Raw genomic sequence first — 23,725 nt, 5'->3', positions numbered from 1 at the left:
AACATTCTCAAGCAAAAAATCCAAATAGTCTAATGGTCAAATAAAATATGAAAAAAATTCTCCTCTATATCATAGGTAAAAGGATAATGCAAATCAAAACAATAAGATATCATATGACAGCACGTGGACAGGCACTCATCATAAAGAATAGCACCAATGAGTATTACCATGAAGAGCTCCTTCTTTACTGTTTGTGGGGATGCCAACTGGTCGAGCTTCATTGAAAGACAAGAGTGATGGACCTCAAAAGCCTGATGAACCAAGCTTTCATATGAACCCAACAAATACACTCCTGGGAATGTACCACAAGATCTCAAAATCATAATTCAGAAAAGACATCTGTACTTCCTTGTTTATTGTAACACTATTCCCAATAGCCCAAATCTGGAAACAGCCCACTAGCCTAAGAACACATGATTGTAATGGCATATATACATAATGGAATAATACTCTGCCCTAAGAAAAGACAAAAGCTATGCAATTTACTAATACATGGATGGATCTGGAGAATATCTTGAGTTAAATGAGTGAAATATGTCGATGAGAAAGAGGTACTGATACAGTGTGATCTCATCACTCATATACAAATATAAACGCATAGAATAGGGAAAAATAAGGTCCATGTGCAAAAGAAACAAATAGCAGGAAAACTGGTTCTTGGTGAAAAACTTGCTATTGTGTACAACAGGGCGATAAGTCAGTGAAGGAACCACAATGTCATGATGAGGTAACTGTTCACTCTGAATAAGGACTGGGTCCTGAAAGGAATGAAAGTAGAATGTATGATAAAATATCAATAATCGTATTATAACCATAGTGTCTAAAACTGAGGTAAAAGAAAAAAAAATGTGCAAGTCATAGTGGGGGATGTGGGGGATAGATAGGAGAGAAAGAAAACCGGGAATGTTGGCAAGGAAAGTGGAGAATGGTAAAGGGATTGGTCCTGAAACATTGTATGACTGAAACTCAATCATGAATTACTCAGTAATTTTGCAATTCAAGGTGATTCAATTAAAAAATGTAAAGAACAAGAAAAATTTCAATCTTAATACCTCCTCATTTTGTGATTTAAAAAATAAAGAATCTGTTATTACACAAAGTTCAAGAAATTTCTAAAATGAGGATACAAATTTGAGAGATTTTTGTAGTTGAGCTTATTACAAATGTGTCTTCAGAGATTTCTGTTCAGAATAGCAGACAACTTATTAATAATAAAAATGATCTGAAATGTTGCCATATAGATATATATGCGCATACCTAATATTTGTAGCTCGGTACACTTAGAAACTTGTGTGTGGCTAATTATAGTCTTTGGGAAGAAAGCAAACTTTTGAGTCACTAAATTTTAAGTTTTCATAAAGTTGTATATTGTCAATTTGGTTTTGATATTTTAAATAAGTTTCTTTTGATAGTCCAGCTTTTAGTTTCCATACTGGAGGCAATCAGCATCTAGCATATGGTATACAAGATACAAAACAGAGCAGGACTGAGCTTCACAGGCAAGGCAGCTGGTAGATTTGACAGTTCTTTTCCAAATTACTCATCATGTTTTGAGATGCTGCTAGGGAAAAAATGTGTTGCCCATCTCCAAAATAGATGTTCTTTTTTTAATTTCAAGCCTGGGAAAAACTTCCAGTTTGAAAATAAGACAGATGGATATAGGAAGCAAGGTATTTATTTCTATTTAGACCATTTTCTTCTGTCAGTTCCCTACTAAATAAGAAGTTTCGCAAATAAACAAAGGAATTATTTTGAGTATTAACAGTTAACTTTGTCTTAGAATTGACTTTTATTATTCACAATGAGAATACGTTTGGAACAATATAATGACAAAACAACAGCTAGGATTTGTGTGTGTATTTGTGTGTGGATGTTTGTGTATGTGTGTGCGGTGTGTTTTCACTAATAACTGAGTTTCATCTAGTTTTCGTGGTAATCTTAAAATATGAAAGTCAAACCAGTGACTCTTTTGATATCTTAGTGCAATGAATGTGAAGTCTGCTAAATACTTTCCTTCATGGGGAAGTGTGTGATTGTCTTGCTTTTATTGATATTCCTTACACTGGATATCTTCTAATTTAAAATTATAGGCCAGAAGGTGTTTATTTCAACTCTAAATCGTACAGTTACCAACTCTTTGATAAAAATGCAGCTCATGGGGATTATTTTTTTGGATAAAATTCAGTTTGTGGATATTTAATGATTTTTAAGTGGCATCCATACAAAATACAAGAATTCAAGTGATAATGTAAAGATTGTAATCTGAACTATGACTATTGTAGAATCTCCATATACTTCTAATATTATTTGGATAACTTTAAACAGGAAATGTTTGTGAATTTGGTTAAATTTTTTATATTAATGCAAATGGAATCGCTAATTTATACTAAGATTAAAAGCTATATTTTTTCTCTCCTTTTCGTAAATACTACTTTGTAGGGTACTGTTTATGCAATTACTAAGGTGAAAAATAAGCCTTTCAATTCATTAATAAAGGCTAATATTAATTTATCATAATTTTATATTATTTGCAATAATTCTTTATTTTATTTGTACCATTTGGCATTAGAAAAAAGTAGAAACCTCTATAGCTTATTAATTAAAATTAAAGCAAACATATATATGAATTAGTCTTATTTTCTCATTTCTCATGGTGATTCAAAAAAAAAAAAGCAAGTATAACATTTAGCTTCCAAAATTAATAGTAGTTGTCAAGTTTAAAGTATAGCTCTTCATATTTCTGAACATTGTCATAAGTCATTCTACATAGATTTATGAAATGACAGTTTATCAGAAAAAGTATGATGTGTAAGATGCCATTATTTAGTTCTAATCCTATGGGAGTTTAAAAAATCATTTCATAGAAGAATAAAATGGAAGTAATTTTTGACGTGCCTTGCAAGTGACAAATTCAATCATATTTTTCAGTACTCGGAGCATCAATTTTTAATAAGTGATTTTCTTCTTTGAAGGTTTTAAAAATCCTGGAAATTAATTAGCATATAGTTCTATGTTTTAGAGTCTTGTGAGAGCAAATAAATCAAGTGTTCAAAGTTTATATCAAAGGTTTCTCTATACAAATAAATGTATTTATGAATTCAATGTGAATTTTACTGTTAATTAGCAAAGTTATCATGTTCTTTCCTAGTTTTTCTTAATTTTAGATTTCTAATAATAGTTATTAATATGATTTATGACAATATAAAAATAAGAATTAAAGGCTATATTAGTCAGGAGATGGGTTAGCAACAAAGGGAATATGTTTTGCATATAATAGTAGCAGAGTTGTACCGTACAACACTTCCATGTGTGACCTTGAAGGCACCCAACAGTAATGCTATTACCAGTGTACCTCTGGACTGAACAGTTCTTTATCTTTGGGCCCTAGTGTTGAACTGCCTGATTAAGTTGTCCAAGTATCACTGGGAGTGGACATTTCTTGATGTCTCCAAACCCCAAAATAATTTTCTAAAATCAGTTGCAGTCTTTATGTTTGTTTTGTTTTGGGTTGGGTCCACACTCAGTTGTACTCGAGGTTTACTCCTGACTCTGAACTCGGGGATTATTCCTAGTGGGCTCAGGGGATGAAACCTGGGTCAGCTGTATGCAAGGCAATTGTCCTACCAATTGTCACTCTGTATTGTATTGTCACTCTAGTTCCACTTGTTGTTATGTTTTAAAGAGAAAAAGTTCCTGCAGTATATGTTGAAGGGAATTTTAATCTATAATTTTACCTCAAAGTATTAAACTCTAAAACAATAGAGTTCTCAGATATTAGGAATCTGTTAAACAAACCAGTTTTCTCATATGTAAAAAATTTTCATATTGTACTTAATGTATTTCTATGACAAATTTGATAAATCAGAATTAAATTGTTTACTTCATTTTATGGAGGAAACATTGAGTAGGGTTCAAGGAAGGTATATAACTGATGATGCTTAGAAATAAAAATCTTAGTAATTTTGACTGGGGAAATCAAAGCACGGTTCACTTTATTCGCTCCCCAAGTAAAAACATACTGTGTAACAATAGTTTGTGTTTGTTTATTAATGACAAATGTTATGAGTTTGTACAAATATACATTAACTATCAGCAACATGTAGCCAGAGTTTTAAGAAATAATTTCAAAGTTAGATACAAGATTTATAAAACTGTGTCAAACTGAGTGCTATTGAAGAATGTATAAAAAACCTGTACTAAATTTCATGTATTCTTACATCCATCCATTTCTATATGCATCATCTAAATACATCCATCAACTTCTAAATACATCTAAATTGTGCTTTTACTCATAGCACAATTATTTGCCAAGATTCATGTACCTTAAACACATTTATTGATAGATAAAGTTAAAATTTAAAGGGTATAGAAAGGTTAATATAAATCAATAAATTTTTAAGTATTTTCTCTTCAAAATATTTACAAGTAATTATCACTTTCAATTATTGCAAGCACAAGCTGTTAACTTGAAATCTGCAAAGCCAAATGATGAGATATGTTAAATCCACAACATTTACATGCCAAAGAACTCAGCTCATTCCTTCCCTTTTTCATGTGTTATAAACATTTACTTAAAAATTCTTTAAACCATCCGACTTAATTTTGTTTATGTAGCCATGCAGGTACTGAGTATGCAGAGTTAAAAATATCCCTAAAAAGCTGGCACTTTGAGCAGTTTAAAATAAGAGATGAAAAAAAGTAATGGAGCTTCTTTATTTCATTTATAAGCTTCGATGTCAAGAAATATCAAACATAAGCAATAATTGACTGCAGTATGAATACAAAAATAAAAGTATTTCATTTTTCTTAAAAGCAGTTAGAAGTTCATAATATAGTATATGAAAATTAGATGTTAATTAGCATAAGTCACCACAAAGTGGTTTGTCAAAAACGATGGAAAAGGGGCCGGAGGGATAGCATGGAGGTAAGGCATTTGCCTTGCATGCAGAAGGTCGGTGGTTCAAATCCCGGCATCCTATATGGTCCCCTGAGCCTGCCAGGAGCGATTTCTGAGCATAGAGCCAAGAGGAACCCCTGAGCGCTGCCAGGTGTGACCCAAAAACCAAAAAAAAAAAAAAAAAAAAAAAAAAAAAAAGGAAAATAAATTGGGATTAAATTTCCCAGAAGTGTCTCAAGTGATAATTTAAAATAGATGAAAACATGTATTTCATTCCATCAAAATCTACTATGCATGAGTTATGAAGCGTCATTCAAAGCCATGCTAAATGGATAGAAGGATGACTACTTACCAACAGGGCGAGCTGTAGACATTACAATGGTGTGGTGAGAACATAAAAAGAAATTAAAAAAAAAAAGAAAAGAAATTACCATAATGCACGATGTCATGTTACATTTAAGTATGGACAGTAGAATGATTTCTAGTCTCATAACTCAAGTATGAACAGAATGTCTGAGTTTGATAAGAACTGAAACTTATAAACAATTCAAAGAAAATAATTATCTTTTCACTCTAGTATTGATATTAAACAGGCTGAGTGAGATTTTATGTCTGCTTATCATGAATTGTTATAATCATTTCAAAGACATTTTTAGAGTTAAATAACCTTGTACTACAGGAAAGTTAAGAAGCTGATGAATAAAACTATTCAAGTCACAGACTACCAAATGTCATGTCAATAAAAGAAGGCCTCACTCTCTGATTTAAATAGCAATTGGATTTTAAGCATGGTTAGTCAGAGCCATTACAAGTACTACAGAAAAGCCCCCTGACACTGCATTTCAGTCAGTAATAAGTTAAGATCACATCACTTTTCATCCATGGACAGGGTGGATGAAAATATAACAAATAGATTGGAACATCCTTAGAGATTTCAACTGAGTAGCTCCCTAACTACTGTTAAGATGCTTTTTTCCCCCTTTTTTGGCAGAGGGCAGGAAACAATGACAGACAAGTTGATTCTTGTTCATACTAAGAATGGCTTTCAAATAGCTACTTCAACAAATTATTGTGTTATTTTTAATTTCATAATGTTCAATCACTAGAGTCGGTAGCATATAGTCTGCTTCTGTTGGTGCCTAGAAACTGTAAGGGACACTTATAGGCATTTTAATGCATTCTTTAAAAAGGATAATGACAAATCAATTCAGGAATAAAACACTTTCTATAAATGCAATTAACAAATACAAAACATATGGTTCCATTATCCAAATGAGAAAGAAAGTATTCAGAAGAATTTTAACTTTAATGAAATTTTGAATGCACAATATAAACTTACTTTAGAGGTTATCATATCTCAGTTAATACAATTCTAATATATAACCAATGTCATAGAATTTATATATATATATATATATATCTGTAGATAATGCAGTTTATGTTAACTCATTTCGAAACTGTTTTTAAAGAACTATATTACATAATATTAAACAATTTTATAATTATTAGTAATAATTGTTTGCTAACAATTGCTTAAAAGATTATTCATTAAGGGATTGGAGCAATTGCACAGTGGGTAGGGCATTTGTCTTGCATGTTAGATTGCAAGGTTAGATTCCAAGCATCCCTAATGGTCTTTCAAGTCTGCCAAGAGTCATTTCTGAGTAAAGAGTCGGGGAGTAATCCCTGAGCACTTCTAGGTGTGGCCCTAAAACCAAACAAACAAAAATATTTTTCATCTATTTTTTTAAATTCGCCCCCAAAGGGAACAACTTGATGTTAACCTTTGTTCTACATTAATTTTTTATAAAAAAGGGTCAATTCATGTGGTATAAGTCTGACTCTGCCGGCCCCCTCCAGCAGTACGAGAAGGTCAGGAGGGTCATATCCAGTGGATGGCGAGGAGCCAGGAGTAATCAGGGGATCAAATTCAGGGAAACTCACTTTATTTATTTTCCCACTTCAGCTATGTCTCCAAGCCTATTTTTTAATCATATTTTGGAAGAAAAGAATAATCATTCTCAAATTTAGATTTTAACAATAAAACTCTTTTTTTGGGGGGGGGGTTTAGGCCACACCCTGTGACACTCAGGGATTACTTCTGGCTATGTGTTCAGAAATCGCTCCTGGTTTAGGGAATCATATTGGACACTAGGGATCGAACTGAGGTCTGTCTTGGGTCAGTCGCGTGGAAGACAAACACCTACCACTGAGCTATCATTCAAAACTCCTTTTTATAAAAAATAAAAATGTTTAAAGTGAAAATAATAAAATATCAATAGAAATATTGCAGTAGAATCTTATTTTGTTTCATAGAAATTTTTTGTTCTTGAAAAAAAAAGTAATACAACAGTAAAAATAACATGTGGGTAGTTTCAAAATCAGCAATTTAATTTAAACTGTGTCCCTGAACGAAATGGATAATAGTAGACATGGCCTTTGGCTAGGTTGACCATGTTCTAAAAAAAACAATCTAGGGAAAAATAAATATTTCCTTTATGTACATTCTCTTTACTTGAGAAGTCCCAACTGTTTTTCTAAAGATTAAATAAAAAGTAAATGGTCTACCGAAAACATATTATATAAAAATATATTTTTCTTTAAACCTTTGTGTTTGAAAATTTAGGATACATCAGAAATATATATATACACTAGAATAATTGAATTTTCCAATCTGCAGAGCAGAGTTCAGAAAGTTTGTTAATTTTGTCTTTATTCCTATTAAAAACAAACAACTCTATTATTTTTATTATTATTAAATTAGCTTCAAATATCTATGTACAAGAGGAGCAGTCTTCATTAACGAAAGCTTTAAGCTTAAAACTTTCAACAAATTAAAAAAGGCAATTAACTGGGAAGGGTCATAAAGCCAATATACCATCTCAAGTATCCTTCATTCAAGCATTCAAGTATTGAAAATACTTGCTGTTTTTATAAACAAGCAACTCCTCATATTTTCTCACCACTTGTTTAATCAGCAAATATTTTTTGGATGAAGCATTCCTTGGTTGTCTGTTAAATGTTTCCCTTAATCATTCCAGAAAAACAAAACAGAACAAAATAGTGAGATGGGAATGAAGATGCAATTGGGTCAAACATTTTTTTGTTGTTTGTTTTTTTAAAGGTAGATTAGATTATAATATATATGTATTTGTTAAATAATAATTTTAAGCAACTAGCTAGTCAATTTTGTCTAAATATATTTTGTGACTAGATTCATGTGAAGATGGCAAGCCAGAAAAAAATTCAATAGAAAAGGAATAAAATGATTAAGAAGTATGAAAATTGACAATAACTTTTCAACTGCACAGAGAGCATGTCTCTATAGTTACCTGGAAGATGATAAACTTTATAATTTGATACTCAAGTCATAGATCTTAAAACACACTTATTTTTATTTTTATTTTTTTTTTTGCCATATGTAGGATCAACCTGAGAGTTCCTGACAGATATTTTGTCAATCCAAACTCCTGAAAACACTTTTAATCTTACTCAAAGGTACGTAAGGGTATTGATATGACTCAAAAAGGGTGATATAATTAAAACCTGAAATATAGCAAGAGGTATTGTTTTAAGTGGTGGAACAATGGATAAAAGATAGTGGACTGTTTGCCTTTGTTTTGAAGTACTGTAAGTCTAAAGGACTCCAGGTTAATATCTATATGGTAAGAATAAGTGTAACGATCAGTTTTATACTACATGTTACCTTTCACTATATTATTTCTTCATGTGGATCAACATGTTTTACCAAGGAGATGGTTAATTCATCTAGCTCACTCGGATTAAGTAATGCTTTCTTTCATTTACAAGCAATTCCCAGTGAGCCCATAAATAAAGATTATGCTAAGACTGAAAATGTGTGTAATTCTCAAGAAATAAAATATATTATTGTAGGACCACCACTGACAATTTTGATTATTTAGAGTAGAACTTCAGAAATTACTCTTTAAGTTAAATGACCACAATGTGGGAGAACCTACATATATATCATATATGTGTATATATACATATATATATGTATATATATCCATTCTCCAATTAGAAAAATAAATTCAGAGTAATGCTAATATAAACAACAATTTTAATTCAGTACTCTTTAAATATTAAAAAAACAAGCTAATCATGTAATGAGAAAATAAAACATGGAATTAGTGATATTTAAAAGGATCAAAAATTTCAAAGTATATGTAGTTCACCACAGTAAATAAATACAATGAGATATAACAAAAGTTCAGTATTGCATTGATATATCAATGTAAGATTAATGGAAAGCATTTCTATTTTTGAAATTTGTGTTCAAACATAGCAAAACTTTGTCATTAAATGTTATTATTTTTGAGCATGACCATGAAGTAATTTTATTCTGATTTTAATAGAACAAAAATAAAACCTAGCTACTTCATAAAATATTACAACAGTATATAATATCATTTCTATTATGAATATGCTTATAAATCTAATCAAACATCACCTTCCTGTTTCAATAGCAATTCACATCTTAAAATTTCTTACCTCTGACAGTGAGGGTAGCAGAGGCTTCCACTTTCCCCACCCGATTCTCAGCAATGCACATATAGGTACCTTCGTCTGTGCTCAAGGCCTTTTTAATCCTCAGTGTGTAATCATCTCTGATGTCATACCTGCTTAAAATATAAATTTGCTTCATTAAATATTTTTATAAATGACACTATGGCATCTATCTATGAAAATGACATTAAGTATCGATCTTTCTGTTTCTTTCATCTGGTGTTATACTTTCAAATGTCAAACACACACACAATGCTCAGCCATAAAGCACAACTATTGGCATAAGAGCCATTGCTAATAAAAAAAAACTTGTTAATTTTATATCTACTTCCTAGCAGCATGGCTCTTAGCTATATACTATACTTCACACATTTATATACCTTCTGTCACTTCAAAAACATAAAGAGCATTATTAGCACTTTTACTGTTTGGGACAGCATTTAGGAAAAAATGGTACATTTTTTTAGTTTCTTGGTAAGTAATAATCTATTTTTTAATTTATAATACATGTAAATATATTAGTTATCTCCAAGGTATGAAAATATGAGCTGTCTATTGAAGTTTGTATTTATTAAAAAATAGACATTAAAGAATTGAGAGGAGGTAAAATTTTTTGATTATTTTTGTTTCTTTTGGGTGTTGTTTGTTTGCAAATTCATACTCAGTAACAGGGATCAGAGCTTACTCTTTGCTCTGTCTCAGGAAACACTCCTAGCTGGCTTGGGGGACCATATTGGATTGAACTCAGCTAAGTTGCATGCAAGGCAAACACCCTACCCTCTATACTATTGCTCTAGCCCTGGTAATGTTGTTTTATTTGGGTCACATCCAGTGGTGCTCTTGGCTCTACACTCAGAAATCGCTTCTGGCAGGCTCAGGAGACCATATGGAATGCTGGGGATATACCAGGAGCCATTCACATTCAATGCAAATGCTCTACCTGCTGTGCTATTGCTCAGGCCCTAGGTAATGGTGTTTTTAATTTGCAGTATGAACTTAAAATATCAATATGCTCTGAATTCTGAAAATATCCTCACAGCTTAGATTTGCTATCATTTTTAACAACTGGTTTAACAAATGTTCAGGGAAAATATAAAACTTTAGCCTATTTTTTTAAGTATTGGCATGTAAAAGAGCATGCACTTATTGCATTCTTAAAAACTTTAAATATGTGAGCAAAATAATTTTATTTTATCCCTTTAAACCCTGATATTTACTCTTGATTTGTCCTGATCTTGTGTGTGTCTTTGTACTAAATTTTGTAACATCAGAGACATTAAAAACCACTTTTGAATCTTGGTAAATCACTTCATTGTATATTAATCTTTAGTTCCAAAATATTAGTTTAGTTGAATTTCTTTGCAAAAAGAAAGTCACTCTTGCTTTCAGGGGAAAAAGAAATTTTAGACTTATACTTATGATTATTACAATCAGGTACCTTTTGTCCTAAATTTAGTTAAAATAGAAACAGTTTGATATATTATGGGCTAAAAGATGAACCTACTGTTTTTTATATATTACATGATAAATAACATTGACAATAAAGTAATGAACCATTCTGCTTACTCTTACATCACTTAGGGTGATTATTCTGTTCGGGTGTTTGCAGTTAAATTTCCAATTTAGCTACTCATAGTCATAAGAAAAAGACTTTTCTATGACTCTGAAACCATCTATACCAGGAAATCAAAAATTTGTGATTAGCCAAGCCTCAAAATTTTTGTCATGCGAATCATACCACATTGCTTACATTTTGTAGTAATGTATATTTTGATGAAGGCAGAGTTTCTATCTGCTTTTCATAATGTCAAAGCCATAGTTTCTTAATATGAGCTTTTGACATATAGTAGATAAGTGACTAAGAGGGTACATTCTAGGAGTAGAAAGGTCAAAGTGTTTTCTTAATAGACAGCTTTATTAACTTATCATTAGTTCATAATGCTATACATAATTTGAGGATACAACTTCACACTTTAAATATATACCTCAAAGTAGCTGTAGTGACACCACTATTCTATTATCAAATGGATTCCTATTTTCTGTTCCAAACCTCTTAATCACCTTATTTGGGATGGTGTTTCCATACACAGTGCTAAGAAGATGGTGGAGTGGAGCAGCTACTGAATATATTTTGCTAATTATAGTGCCAATGATACAGTGGACAAACCAGTAGTTCATCTGGAGCTTCCTCAACAGTGGTGGGAAGCTGCAAACGGTGGTGTTTTAGGAAACTTATGGTGCTAGAATTAAATAGAAGTCAGCTGTGTCTAAGACAAACCACCTTAACCCCAGACTCTCTCTCCCTCTCTCTCTCTGTCTCTCTGTCTCTCTGTGTCTCTGTGTCTCTCTTTCTCTGTCTCTCTCTGTCTCTCTCTGTCTCTGTCTCTCTCTCTGTCTCTCTCTCTGTCTCTCTCTCTGTCTCTCTCTGTCTCTCTCTCTGTCACTCTCTCTGTCTCTCTCTCTGTCTCTCTCTGTCTCTCTCTGTCTCTCTCTCTGTCTCTCTCTGTCTCTCTCTCTCTCTCTCTCTCTCTCTCTCTCTCTCTCTCTCTCTCTCTCTCTCTCTCATGTCCCTTACAGGGATTTTTTTGTTGCAATTTATTTCTGTGCTTTGGTCATTATATTCACACATGAGTGAAACCATCTGGCCCTTATGTTATCTAAGATGGCCAGAGTTCATTCCTGGGCTCTGCCTCTCCTTGTGTTTGCAACTCTAGGCAAGATAAATTGTCCAAGTCTCAAATGTTCTCATTTGCTAATTGAAGCTAATAATAGCTGCTATCTCATGGAGTCCAAGGTACTTTCAAAGGGATATTACTAGGTAAACACACAAAACTAACACACAGAAAGCTCAACGTGTCAGCATCTTTTAATTGCATATACTCAGAACTAAAAAATAGGGGGTCAGTATATGCTAAATATCTTGTTTCTTGCTGATATGAAGATCACTCAAATGTGAAAGACTGCAAGGATGCAAACTTAAATATTTATCTACCAAAGTTTTCCTATATACAAATTAGTGCTAATATTGCACTATGAGACATACAAAAGTAACCACACACATTGGGGGTGAATATAATCAAAATGGGGGCCCAAATAATATTACAGTGGTAAGCGTCATTGCTTTGCACCTGGCTGACCCAGGATTATACCCAGCATCCCATATTGTCCCCTGAGTCTTCCAGGAGTAAATTCTGAGTGCAGATCCAGAAGTAACCCTTGAGTGCTATTAGGTATGGCCCCCAAACAAGCAAACCAAAAAAAAAAAAAATTATAGCTTATTTTCATAAGAAAAAGTGTTCAGGTTAAGAGAAATAGTACAGCAGGTAAGGTTCCTTGTATAAATGTGGTTGTCATGAGTTCTTTTCCTTGCATCTCATATACCCATTATCCCAGCCTTTTCATGAGTGGAAAACAGCACAGAAAAGAAGCACTCCCAAGCATGTCTGCGTGTGACCCCACACACATACAAAATAAAAAATACAAAGTGTTTACATAAAAATCATAGCCTAGAGAGAGATAATGCAGTAGGTAGGGCACTAACTGTGTAGTAGGCAAAACTAAGTTCCAAAAATGTCATTGCATTCAATGCCCAGGAATAATTCTTTATCAAGGTCCAGAATACAGTTAGGTGTGGCCTCCTCACCCCCAAGTCATAGATTTCATAATATGTAAATCTAAAATAAGACTAAAAATTGATTTATTGAAATTAATCAGTTTTTAAAGGATCAATAACACAAGGGAAAGAATAATATAACCATATCTGGTATGCCTATGATTTACACATCTGCATGTTATATGTATATGGATGTATATGATCAATTATACATTATATCATAGATATACACAAGTTAATATATGTATAAATATTATAAATATATATAATATTTTATTATGTGATCAAAGGCATAAGTAATTAGATGATTTGCTCTATAATTATATATATAGTTTTATTGAAATAACTGTAAAAGAACTCTTGGGAGGAACATTTTGGATTAGTATTTGATGCTCATAAAACAAATTGCCTTTCAAAATACCATGATATTACAAACAGCAAAAAAATGAAATAAATGGACTATTAAAGTAAATGTAAATATTGTGTATTGTCTTGGGGCCACACTGGATGCTCCTCAAAGGTTCTCCTGGTTATGCACTTAAGAAACATGCTCGGGAGAATCATATGGAGTACTTAGGACCAGAACCCACCTACTGTGTGCAAAGCAAACACCTAAGCTGCTGTATTATTTCTCCACCCTCTAAAATAAATTTAAATATTAAGGAACAATGGTAAAGTTTGTACTTTTGTCAATACTTTAAAATATGTCATTCCATTATTGTGGTAGCTAGAATGATTTCACATCAAATGTCTTGTTAAAATAATGGCAATCAAATATAAACGATTCACAAATATATACTCTTTATATTCTCACACACTCAGGTATGTAAAGAGTGAAATTAAATTTTCACAATTTTTAAAGTTAGAAAATTTAGACATACAAAATTCAATGTGAATAAAAATCATAAAATGTGTCATTATACTTCAATATAATATGATTAGCAATACTTAACAAGAATCAATGTTAAAGAATACATTTTTTTTTTTTTTTTGGTTTTTGGGCCACACCCAGTGACGCTCAGGGGTTACTCCTGGCTATGCACTCAGAAATCGCCCCTGGCTTGGGGGGACCATATGGGACACCAGGGGATCGAACTGTGGTCCATCCTACACTAGCACTTGCAAGGCAGACACCTTACCTCTAGCGCCACCTTCCTGACCCCTAAAGAATGCATTTTTAATCCAAATTGATCAATTCTAAATTTATTCTAAAAAAAAATCTCCTTTTCAGGAACTCTCATCCACTGTGTGTGGGAATGCTGCCTGGTTCAACCTCTATGAAAAATGTTTGGAGAGTTCTCAATAAACTCAAAACTGATCTACCATATGGCCCAGCAGGACAAAAAAACATTCATTCAAAAGTATATATGCACACCACTATTCATTACAGCATTCAATAAGACTTGGAAGACTTAGCAATCAACCTAGATGTCAAACAGACAAGTGGATCATGAAGATGTGGTATATACACATGATGAAATACTACATAGCTGTAAGGAATGATGCAATCATGCAATTTACTGTAACATGGATGGAACTGGAAGATATTATGGTAAATGAAGTAAGCCAGAAAAAGGATAAATATAAAAAAAACAGAAAAAGGATAAATACAGAATGATATCATTTATATGTGGTAATTAGAATAGCTGCATGAAGCAATGTGATGATCCAAATGGGAGTTGTTTCGAATACCCTGGGCCCAAGAGTATAGTGAGGAGAAGAAAGGAAACTGAGTGAAAGAGGAGAAACACAAATATAAAAGGATAGGTGCCAGGGGCCAAGTGGTCTCAGGTGCATTGGTGGAGATAAAAAAAGGACAAACCTTAATATTCAAGCCAAAGCCAACAACAACTGAATCAAGAGACCATTCTTTAATAATCTAAACTATAAATGAGCCTGCTATACTGGCAGACTGGTGGTATAATGTGATGTGTGGGATACACTGAAAACATGGTGAAAGGATGCCGACTCTGGTGGTAGGATTGGCCCTGATTCATTGTATGTCTGAAACTCAACTATGAAGTACTTTGTAAATCACAATGACTTCAATAAAATAAAAATTTTTAAATCTCTTTTTTATATTTTATAGTATATTTTTAAGGATTGTAAAAGATATATTTATATTCAATCTTTAGTTCTCATCATCTTCAGTCCCAACAATTAGCTATCTTCCCGAGTGGATAAAAATGTGCAAAATAAAAACAATACATTAAAAGCAGTCACTATAATAAACACATATTATGAATTCTTATGTAAAAAATAAATTACTAAGGCAAGTCTAATGTCATAATTGTTTTAAGATATTTTTAAAAAGTCAGTACTTCGGAATGAATACTGAAATTCATTGGTAGCAACTTTTAGTTACATTAGAAGGTATATCTGGCATATTCTTTATCAACTGCTTTATAAATATTACTACTATATGCCGAGAAACAATGGAGATTTAATGTTGATATGTGAATCTATGAAGTAAAAAATTAAGCAAGAACTATAGCACAAAATAGAAACTGATCTCATAGCTTCCATGCTGGGTGCAATCAATAAATGATAAATATCACAAGCAAACTGTGAGAAATTAAGTTGCAAAGAGAATTTAGGCATCATGCTTTGAGTATAGATGAGGTGATTATCTATTTATCTAGAATATATTTACAGTCTACATTGAGTACTCTAAATTCATAATTATAATACAAGGGGTGAAATCTTGCCTGAAGACAAGGTATATATATGTATGTGTGTATGTTTGTGTCTGCATTGGCTCACGGGTGGTTTTGAATTATCTTACAATAGGCATCATTTAATGTTTTGACACTTTATACACAAATTTTAATTTTCTAATCAATTTCTGTCTTACTCTAGAGTACACACTCTTGTTTGTTTCATCACACTGCCTATCAAATATCTAATGAAACCGTACAACTGTAGGTAGAATTATTCTTTCTAAACACTGGTGCTTATTTCAACATTGAGTATTGTCAGAATCTAAAATAAATGTAGGGGATCAAGGTATAACGTTACATTTTGTAAACTTGAACAGCAAGATGCATCTTAATGCAGAGAAAAGTAAACTGTACAATCATCATCAAAGTGGCTCTTAGTTGCAAAATAAGCCAGCAAACACAATAATTGATATTTTTTATCCTGAAATTGGGACCACACTTGACTGTGCTCAGGGGCCAGGCTGTGTTAATGTTATTTGGAGGACCTATTTGGTGCTAGGGATAGAATCCTGGTCAGTCACCAGCAAGGCAAGCAGGTACTCTACCATCAATACTATCTCTCTGGCCCTTTAGTGATCATGTTTTATTCAATTATGTTAAAAAATTTTAAACTCAGAATGAAACAAATATTTGGCTTGGTATTAATTCCACACTTAGACAATATGAGGCAAAACATAACAAAATAACTTTCTGGGGGCCAGAGAGATAGCACTGCAGTAGGATGTTTGCCTTACAAGCAGCCGATCCAGGACCAATGGTGGTTGGAATTTCGACATCCCATATGGGTTCCCCGTGCCTGTCAGGAGGGACTGCTCAGCACAGAGCCAGGAGTAACCCCTGGGCGCTGTCAGGTGTGGCCCAAAAGCTAAAAAACAAAACAAAATAAAAAACTTTCTTGAAGGCACACATTGAAACTATTATAGTCGGGGAGGGGGGAGGGATTCTTAAATAACTGATCCTGCCACCGCTTTTTTTTTTAATGGGTTATGATACTGCAGAGAAAATAATTTACTTCTTAAATTGACATATTTCACAGCTAAACGTCAAAGTTTGCAAGTTCAGTAAATGTGGCTTTATTTTGTGTGTGTTGATTTATTTACTTTTCTAGACAATCTGGTACATACCTGACAACTATCTTTTTACTGTTTCACACTTTTATAGTGAAAATGAGTGCATTGTTCTTCCTAGGAAGCTAATATTGAGTGAGTAATATAAAATTATGAAGAATAACAGGGTGATTCATATATCTGAATCACTACAGTTATGAGTTTAGTAAGTGAATTCACAACAATAACTTAATTCAAGAAAATGCTTATTTCTGAATGACATTTTATGGGGCATGCTGAGATTTCGTGAATCATAAAGAGAGCAGAATCATTGTCCTCTACCAGAGATATACCATATTTATACCATATGTGTTTATCTAAATAAAAGTAACTCAGCCCCTTTATTCCATGTGTCTCAATTGCTGAGAGGATTAAGTATTTTTATGCCCATGACTTTGTGGCCATAGGTTCAAAAGCTCCAGAAGTGGTTCATAGATAGTATAGTAGGTAAGATAGGCCCTGAGTTATTGTAGGAGACTACTCAAAGATTGATCCCTGAGTGCAGGATCATGAGTAAGATCTCAGCACTCCACAGTGCAGCCCACTATCCAAAAATATAAAACAAGGACCCAGAACTGACTTTATCAACAGTTTCTTCAATTTTATTTAAATAAATATTTTTGTGTTTCTAATATTAATCTATTTGTTAAACAAGATAATATACTTTATGATAGCCTTATTTGCTCTCAGGCTTTTCTGAGAAAAAATTTAAATAAGAAGAGTATATTTTAGATCACCAAAGAGACAACTAAAATAAACTCAACCATCCTGCATGCAAAACACAAACTTAGCCCCATTGAGCTATCTTATAGGTTCCAAGTAGTTTCTTTTCAAGCATGGTATAATATATATTATCAAAATATAGAAGTTTTTGCTGACTTTAGAAAAAACAAACAAAATATGAGGAGCAGATGAAAAAAATATTACTGGTGTAGAAAGACTAATAGAAATGGAATTATTTTTGATTGTGAAATTTGCCAGTCTCAGAGTAGTATAAATGCAGTCATTGTTGCCAGGTTTGATTAATGGCAGTTGAACAATCGTGTGCTGACAGTCTCCACCATAAAGATACCTTTTTATTTTTTTCTGATATGAAACACTGCTGAAAAATGCAACCCAATAAGATTTGGCCCCCAGACAACATGTGCTATCAGCACTGTACCGTGAATTGAGATTGATTGGTAAGCAGCTGTGACAAAGTGGGAAAAGAAGCTTTGGTTTTGTGTGTGTGTGTGTGTGTGTGTGTGTGTGTGTGTGTGTGTGTGTGTGTGTGTTTTCCTAAGGAAAAAAGAATAAAGAAAAAGCAAACTGGATTCTGTCAAAACCATTACCATCTGTTCAGCTAAATAATACACCAAATAAAATAAATGTATCTTAATATTTAAAACAACAGTTTATATGCAAGGTTCTGTTTGTGTGTGACATCTTGTCTTTGATAAATAATTGTAAATATATTTCAAAAGGTAACATCCTCACATTTTTAAAACAGTGTATTAGATTGTATAATAAGTCCTAAATTATGTCAAAAATTCTATTTTATTTTTCCTCTGTTGAAATGCTCTAGCATAAGACTGGGAGTAATGCCTATGACTAAGTTTACTGTAAAATATATCAAATACAATGTTTGAAAACTAAAATATTACAACATAGACAGCTTTTCTCATAAAGTTCTAACCCTAAATACCTTGCTTTTCTGGGTTAAAATTTTTTGATACTGTTTATGAATATAATTCAATTTACAGATTATTTCTTCGTAAACTTTCACATTGGCTAAGGAATTTAAAAGAACAGATGAGTGAAAGTTCACTACAATTCAAATACACCTTTGAATTTTACCATATTCACTACAAGAATTTTTAACTCTTTTATTGAATTACATAAGAGATTACACTAATAAGATGTCAATAATAATATATTTCTATTTTCATAATTCAGTGAAAATGTGTCTACATCAATAACTCAGTTCTCTACAGCAGAGCTCTATTTTAGTTTTTTCTTTTGTTTGTTTCCTTTTTTGTTTTTGTGTCACACTGGGCAATGCTTAGGGATTATTCCTGGCTCTGAATTCAAAAATCTTGCTTGGTAGTGCTCAGGAGACCATATGGGATGGTTAGGATGGAATCCAGGTTAGCCACATGGTAGACCAACTCCCAACCTACTGAACTCTGAAGCAAGCCCACTATAGCTGAACTTCTAAAATTAATAATAATAATAAGATAAATAAATACACAAAATAAACAATAAGGTAACTCAAATAAATAAGATAAATAATAAGATGAATTATTATTTTTATTATTTTATTTATTATATTTTATTTTTTGTATTTTTGGGTCACACCTGGGGGCTCTCAGGAGTTCTCCTGGCTCTGCCCTCAGAAATAGTTCCTGGCATGGGGACGATATGGGATGTTAGGATTCGAACCACCATCCATCTTGGATTGGCTGTGTGCAAGACAAACGCCCTACGCCTGTCCTATCTCTCTGGCCCAAATTATTATTATTTATGTGGAATTTTCTGATGATAGTTTTAAAAACACCAACTATCAAACTGATAATTTTCATTATTATAATATATGAATTATTATAATTAATTTTATCTGCATCATATTGGTCCAGGAGATAGTCATTTACAACTATTTTACACATTTCTGTTGTTCAAAAAATATGCATTTAACAGGCACTTTTCTATAAAACATGGACCTTCTAAGAGAAATTTAAATTGTTTGCTTCAGTTACTCTTGACAACTGAAAATAGGAAAAGTTGCTTTATTTTCTAAAATGAGCTTTCTGCTCACTGCTTTTCACACATTATCCTTCAAAAACAATTTTAGAAAATAACATGAAACTACTATAAAATTTATGTGAGGGTTTCCTGACAATTTAATATAAAGTATATCCTACAAGTCTCAACCCCCAAATAAGCACAATACGTCTTTATTTTGCTGACAAACTAACACTCAGTTACATCTCCTATATGTTATAGTTGACCATGGGTCACAAACTTAATTTGTGTTTCTAATTATAATGCCAACTAATGCTTAGAAGCAGTGTGAAGGAGTGCTACACTCTACACATGTTCAGGGTTGAGGTGACAGATATTTCTAGGTATGTCACTGAAGAATAGTGTGAGGATCAGATGATATCTTAAAAAATTTAAATAAAGTGCCTGAGAAATAGTGCAGAGAAGCCACTTGTCCAGTCTGAACCAGTTCAATAAATGGCACCATATAGACCTACTACATATGATCCCTGAGCACAACCAGGTCTAAGTCTCATATGAAAACAAAGCAAAATAAAACAGAACAAAACCAAGTCTCTGAAAAATGTAACAAATATTTTTGAAAATAAGATTTGTAGGGAAATAGAAGTAGAAAGCCTGTCTAGAGTACAGGCCGGTGTGGGGTGGGGACACTTGGGATCCTTGGGATTTGGTGATGGGAATGTGCACTGGTGAAGGTTTTATATTCCACAGGCTGTGTTCTTTATGTGTTCTTTATGTGTTCTTCTGTATTGTGAATGGGGGGACAAAAAAAAAACAATGTAGGGAAATAATAAAAACAAGGAAGACATTCTTTAAAGAGAATTTTTTATTTACCTCACATGGAGCTAAAGAGATAGTTCAAGGATTGATGCATTTGCTTTGCACAGAAATGACCCGGCTTTGACTCTCAGCACCCTACATGGTCCCCCAAGCACTACACAGAGTGACCTTGAGTACAAAGCCAAGGCTTAACCCTAAGCACAGCCTCAAAAATCAAAACCAAACAAAACATTTAGTAAAAGCCTCAACTGAAGTCCACATGAGCCATCTGTCTCACAGAAATAACCAAATACTACTTTTTTTTAATCTCTTGACTTCTTGGCTACTCCATTCATTTGGTAACCTCCTGTCCTTCAAAGAAAAAACTTCTCTGCCAATTTCCAGTTAGCTCCTCAGAGCATTTTGCACTGAATAAGCTAAGAGAAAGCAACAAGACATCTTTATTTTGGAATTGTAACTTATAAATTTTTACAATTATAAATTATATATAAATAATCATACATTCTTACAATAGAGTAACACTAGTTATCTCAGTGAATTACAGATTTCAGAGCACAGAATCTGGAAAGACCAAGATCAGGCCTCAAATCACTGGCTGCCGGGCATCTCTCACTCTTGACTATTTGGAAATTGGAGCTGCTCTCTAGAATTGAGATAATTGAACTGCACTGCAGCTGATCTCTTCCAGAAGGCCAAAGAATTCTGCTCACCCCAAATTATAAATATTTCTAAATTTTAATCATTAAAAACATACCTATATTTTTAGTGCCTCTACATCTCCCAAATGCTGAGGAATTCAGGAATGTGTGTTCTTAACATATCTACGAACAAATGTGTAGGTTCTGATGTTGTCCTTGTCATTTTCTCTTCTGATTTTATTATTTTATTTTTTTTTCTTTAACCTGTGAGCTTCTTCCCCTGATAAAAATCTCTCATGAAGTACTTGTGAGCAATTCTACAAAATTTTCACTCTTCTTTGCAAACCACCAGGTGACAAATTTACAGAATTTATTTAATTTTTTTCTCTTTTCTTACTCCTGCTACTATGTATTAGTTAATCTGACTCTGCTTGAGAGTCTTTGAAGGATAACCTCGAGTGGAAAAGGCACTTGTTTTCTGAGATTCAAAGAAGTTGCTCAGTTCCTCACACAAAATGTCACTTAATATTTTTTGAATGGTTCACTTACATTCTCTTATGAAAATAAAACAAGGCAAAAAATCATTTTTTCTTCATTAGGGAAGGTAATTAATAGGATCTATTTATACATCAGTTGTAAAAATTAACTGAGTTAATACAATTAGAGTTTTGATGTTTGAACCAGGCAAATAGTACATTATATTAAAATATCACTGGGTGTTTTATTTTGAACACCAGTGTTCAGTGTTCATTTCCCAATAAAATCTCCCAGCTACATTATAATAGTATCCAAGAAGGCATTATTAATTTTAAACTTTCTCTAGCCCAAACTAGCCTGCCTATAAATATAAAAATCAAATTTTTAGACAGAAACATGTATGTATTTTTATTGAATATGCTTCAGTGAATGACTATTTAATAGAGTCTTAGTAGAAACACTCTACTTGGAATTAAAGAATTTCATAATTAACCTCAGGTCACTAACCACAATTCTATACTTTCTACACTATTTTTTTCCAATCTACTTTTGTCTCTTGGGATATATTTTTTGCTGTTTCACTTACACAATTTTTTTAATTATTTTAAGTCATATCTCATATTCATATGGAAACAAAGCAGCTTGTATTTTAGAAAGTACTACAGACTCATAGCCATAGTTTGACTATAAATTGTCTTTTCAAATATTTAATATATATATATCATATCTTCCACTATAATTTATAAAACAAGCTCATTATTTTGTATGTTTTGAAACAAGCATATAAATAACTGTTCAGTAAATATGTGCCACTACATTTGATACAATTCTTAAAATATGTTTTGTTAGTCTATATTAATGATATTATTATTAATTTATTATGACTGGTTTTGTACTATAACTCATATTTAAACACTGTCTTTCACTTTATATATATTATCTCCAATGAAGTCAAATATCCTGATTGACTTTCTGGTTATTGTTATTTTAAATATGAGTTGTGGGCAAAATTCTTAGATAATAATTTTTTTTTTCATTTGTTTTACTCTGTGTTGGGCCACACACAACAGTGCTCAAGGGTTACTCTTTGTTTGCAGTCAGGGAACCATATGAGATAGCTAGAAGTAAACCTGGATCAGCCACATGCAAAACAAATGTCCTACCTGCTGTGATATTGCTTTGGCACCAGAAAATTTTCAAGTTTTCTTACAACACAGCTTCTATGACAATGTCTTTTATTGCATGAGTTGCTTTCATAAAGATTTCAACTTCCTTTACATTTGAATAAATAAATTAGATGGCGTAAAACTTCTGTAATTTTAATTTCAAAAGAATGATTAGTAAAATTTGTGCACTGAAGTTTTTTTATAAGACAATCCAAGAAATCTATAAGGACAAATCACTTTTTCAGAAAATTCTAGTATTTTCATTTCTTTCAAATATTCACAGTGCTCCAGAAACTATTTGCTATTTATTAGTACTAATTATAACAGTATTTATTAGATATAAAGGAAAGGAAATGCAATAAAAATAGCTCCTGGCAGGCACGGGGGACCATATGGGACACCAGGATTCGAACAAAACACCTTTGGTCCTGGATCGGCTGCTTGCAAGGCAAACAAACACCGCTGTGCTATCTCTCCAGCCCCAGTACAAGACCTTTAATATAAAGTAATGGTAAGAACTTATGATGAACTAATTCTAAGTAAGTCAATTCAGCTATATGATTATAGAACTATGTCAGATATATAAAAACATTTGACATTGGTAATGGAAATAAAATAACACATTTTCAACTTTTGCCCATTCATTTAAAATTTCTGAGTAACATACTATAGAAATGATTCCTGAAAGTATAGTCCTAATATTTTATTTCTGAAAAACTTTTTATTAAACTTTTCAGATTATTCTGAGTTGTTACCAATTATAATATCAGGTCATATTAGAAACTGGAGTTCTTAAAACTCATCTAATCTGACATTTATTTGACAGAAGTGGACATAGGTACTCAGAAATTCTATACTAATTACTACACATTAAAATTACATGTTGGGCCTGGAGAGATAGCACAGCGGCGTTTGCCTCGCAAGCAGCCGATACAGGACCAAAGGTGGTTGGTTTGAATCCCGTTGTCCCATGTGGTCCTCCGTGCCTGCCAGGAGCTATTTATGAGCAGACAGCCAGGAGTAACCCCTGAGAACCGCCGG

At 32.6% G+C, this 23,725-nt stretch overlaps 1 protein-coding gene and 1 pseudogene across 1 annotated transcript in view; both read right to left on the bottom strand.

The window, feature by feature from the left end:
- The window catches only part of ROBO2 (roundabout guidance receptor 2), a 1,375,087-nt gene that overhangs the window by 138,094 nt on the left and 1,213,268 nt on the right, over positions 1–23,725 (bottom strand). The window contains exon 6 of the mRNA XM_049785493.1: positions 9,410–9,537. Within this exon, the coding sequence (XP_049641450.1) occupies positions 9,410–9,537 (128 nt within the window). The remainder of the gene's footprint in view (positions 1–9,409; positions 9,538–23,725) is intronic.
- LOC126026548 (uncharacterized) lies at positions 23,307–23,381 on the bottom strand (annotated as a pseudogene).

This window comes from Suncus etruscus, chromosome 13, assembly GCF_024139225.1.
Source record: "Suncus etruscus isolate mSunEtr1 chromosome 13, mSunEtr1.pri.cur, whole genome shotgun sequence".
Lineage (NCBI taxonomy): Eukaryota > Metazoa > Chordata > Mammalia > Eulipotyphla > Soricidae > Suncus > Suncus etruscus.
The sequence above is the reverse complement of the archived record's forward strand: the minus strand, read 5'-3'. Positions and strand labels throughout refer to the sequence as shown.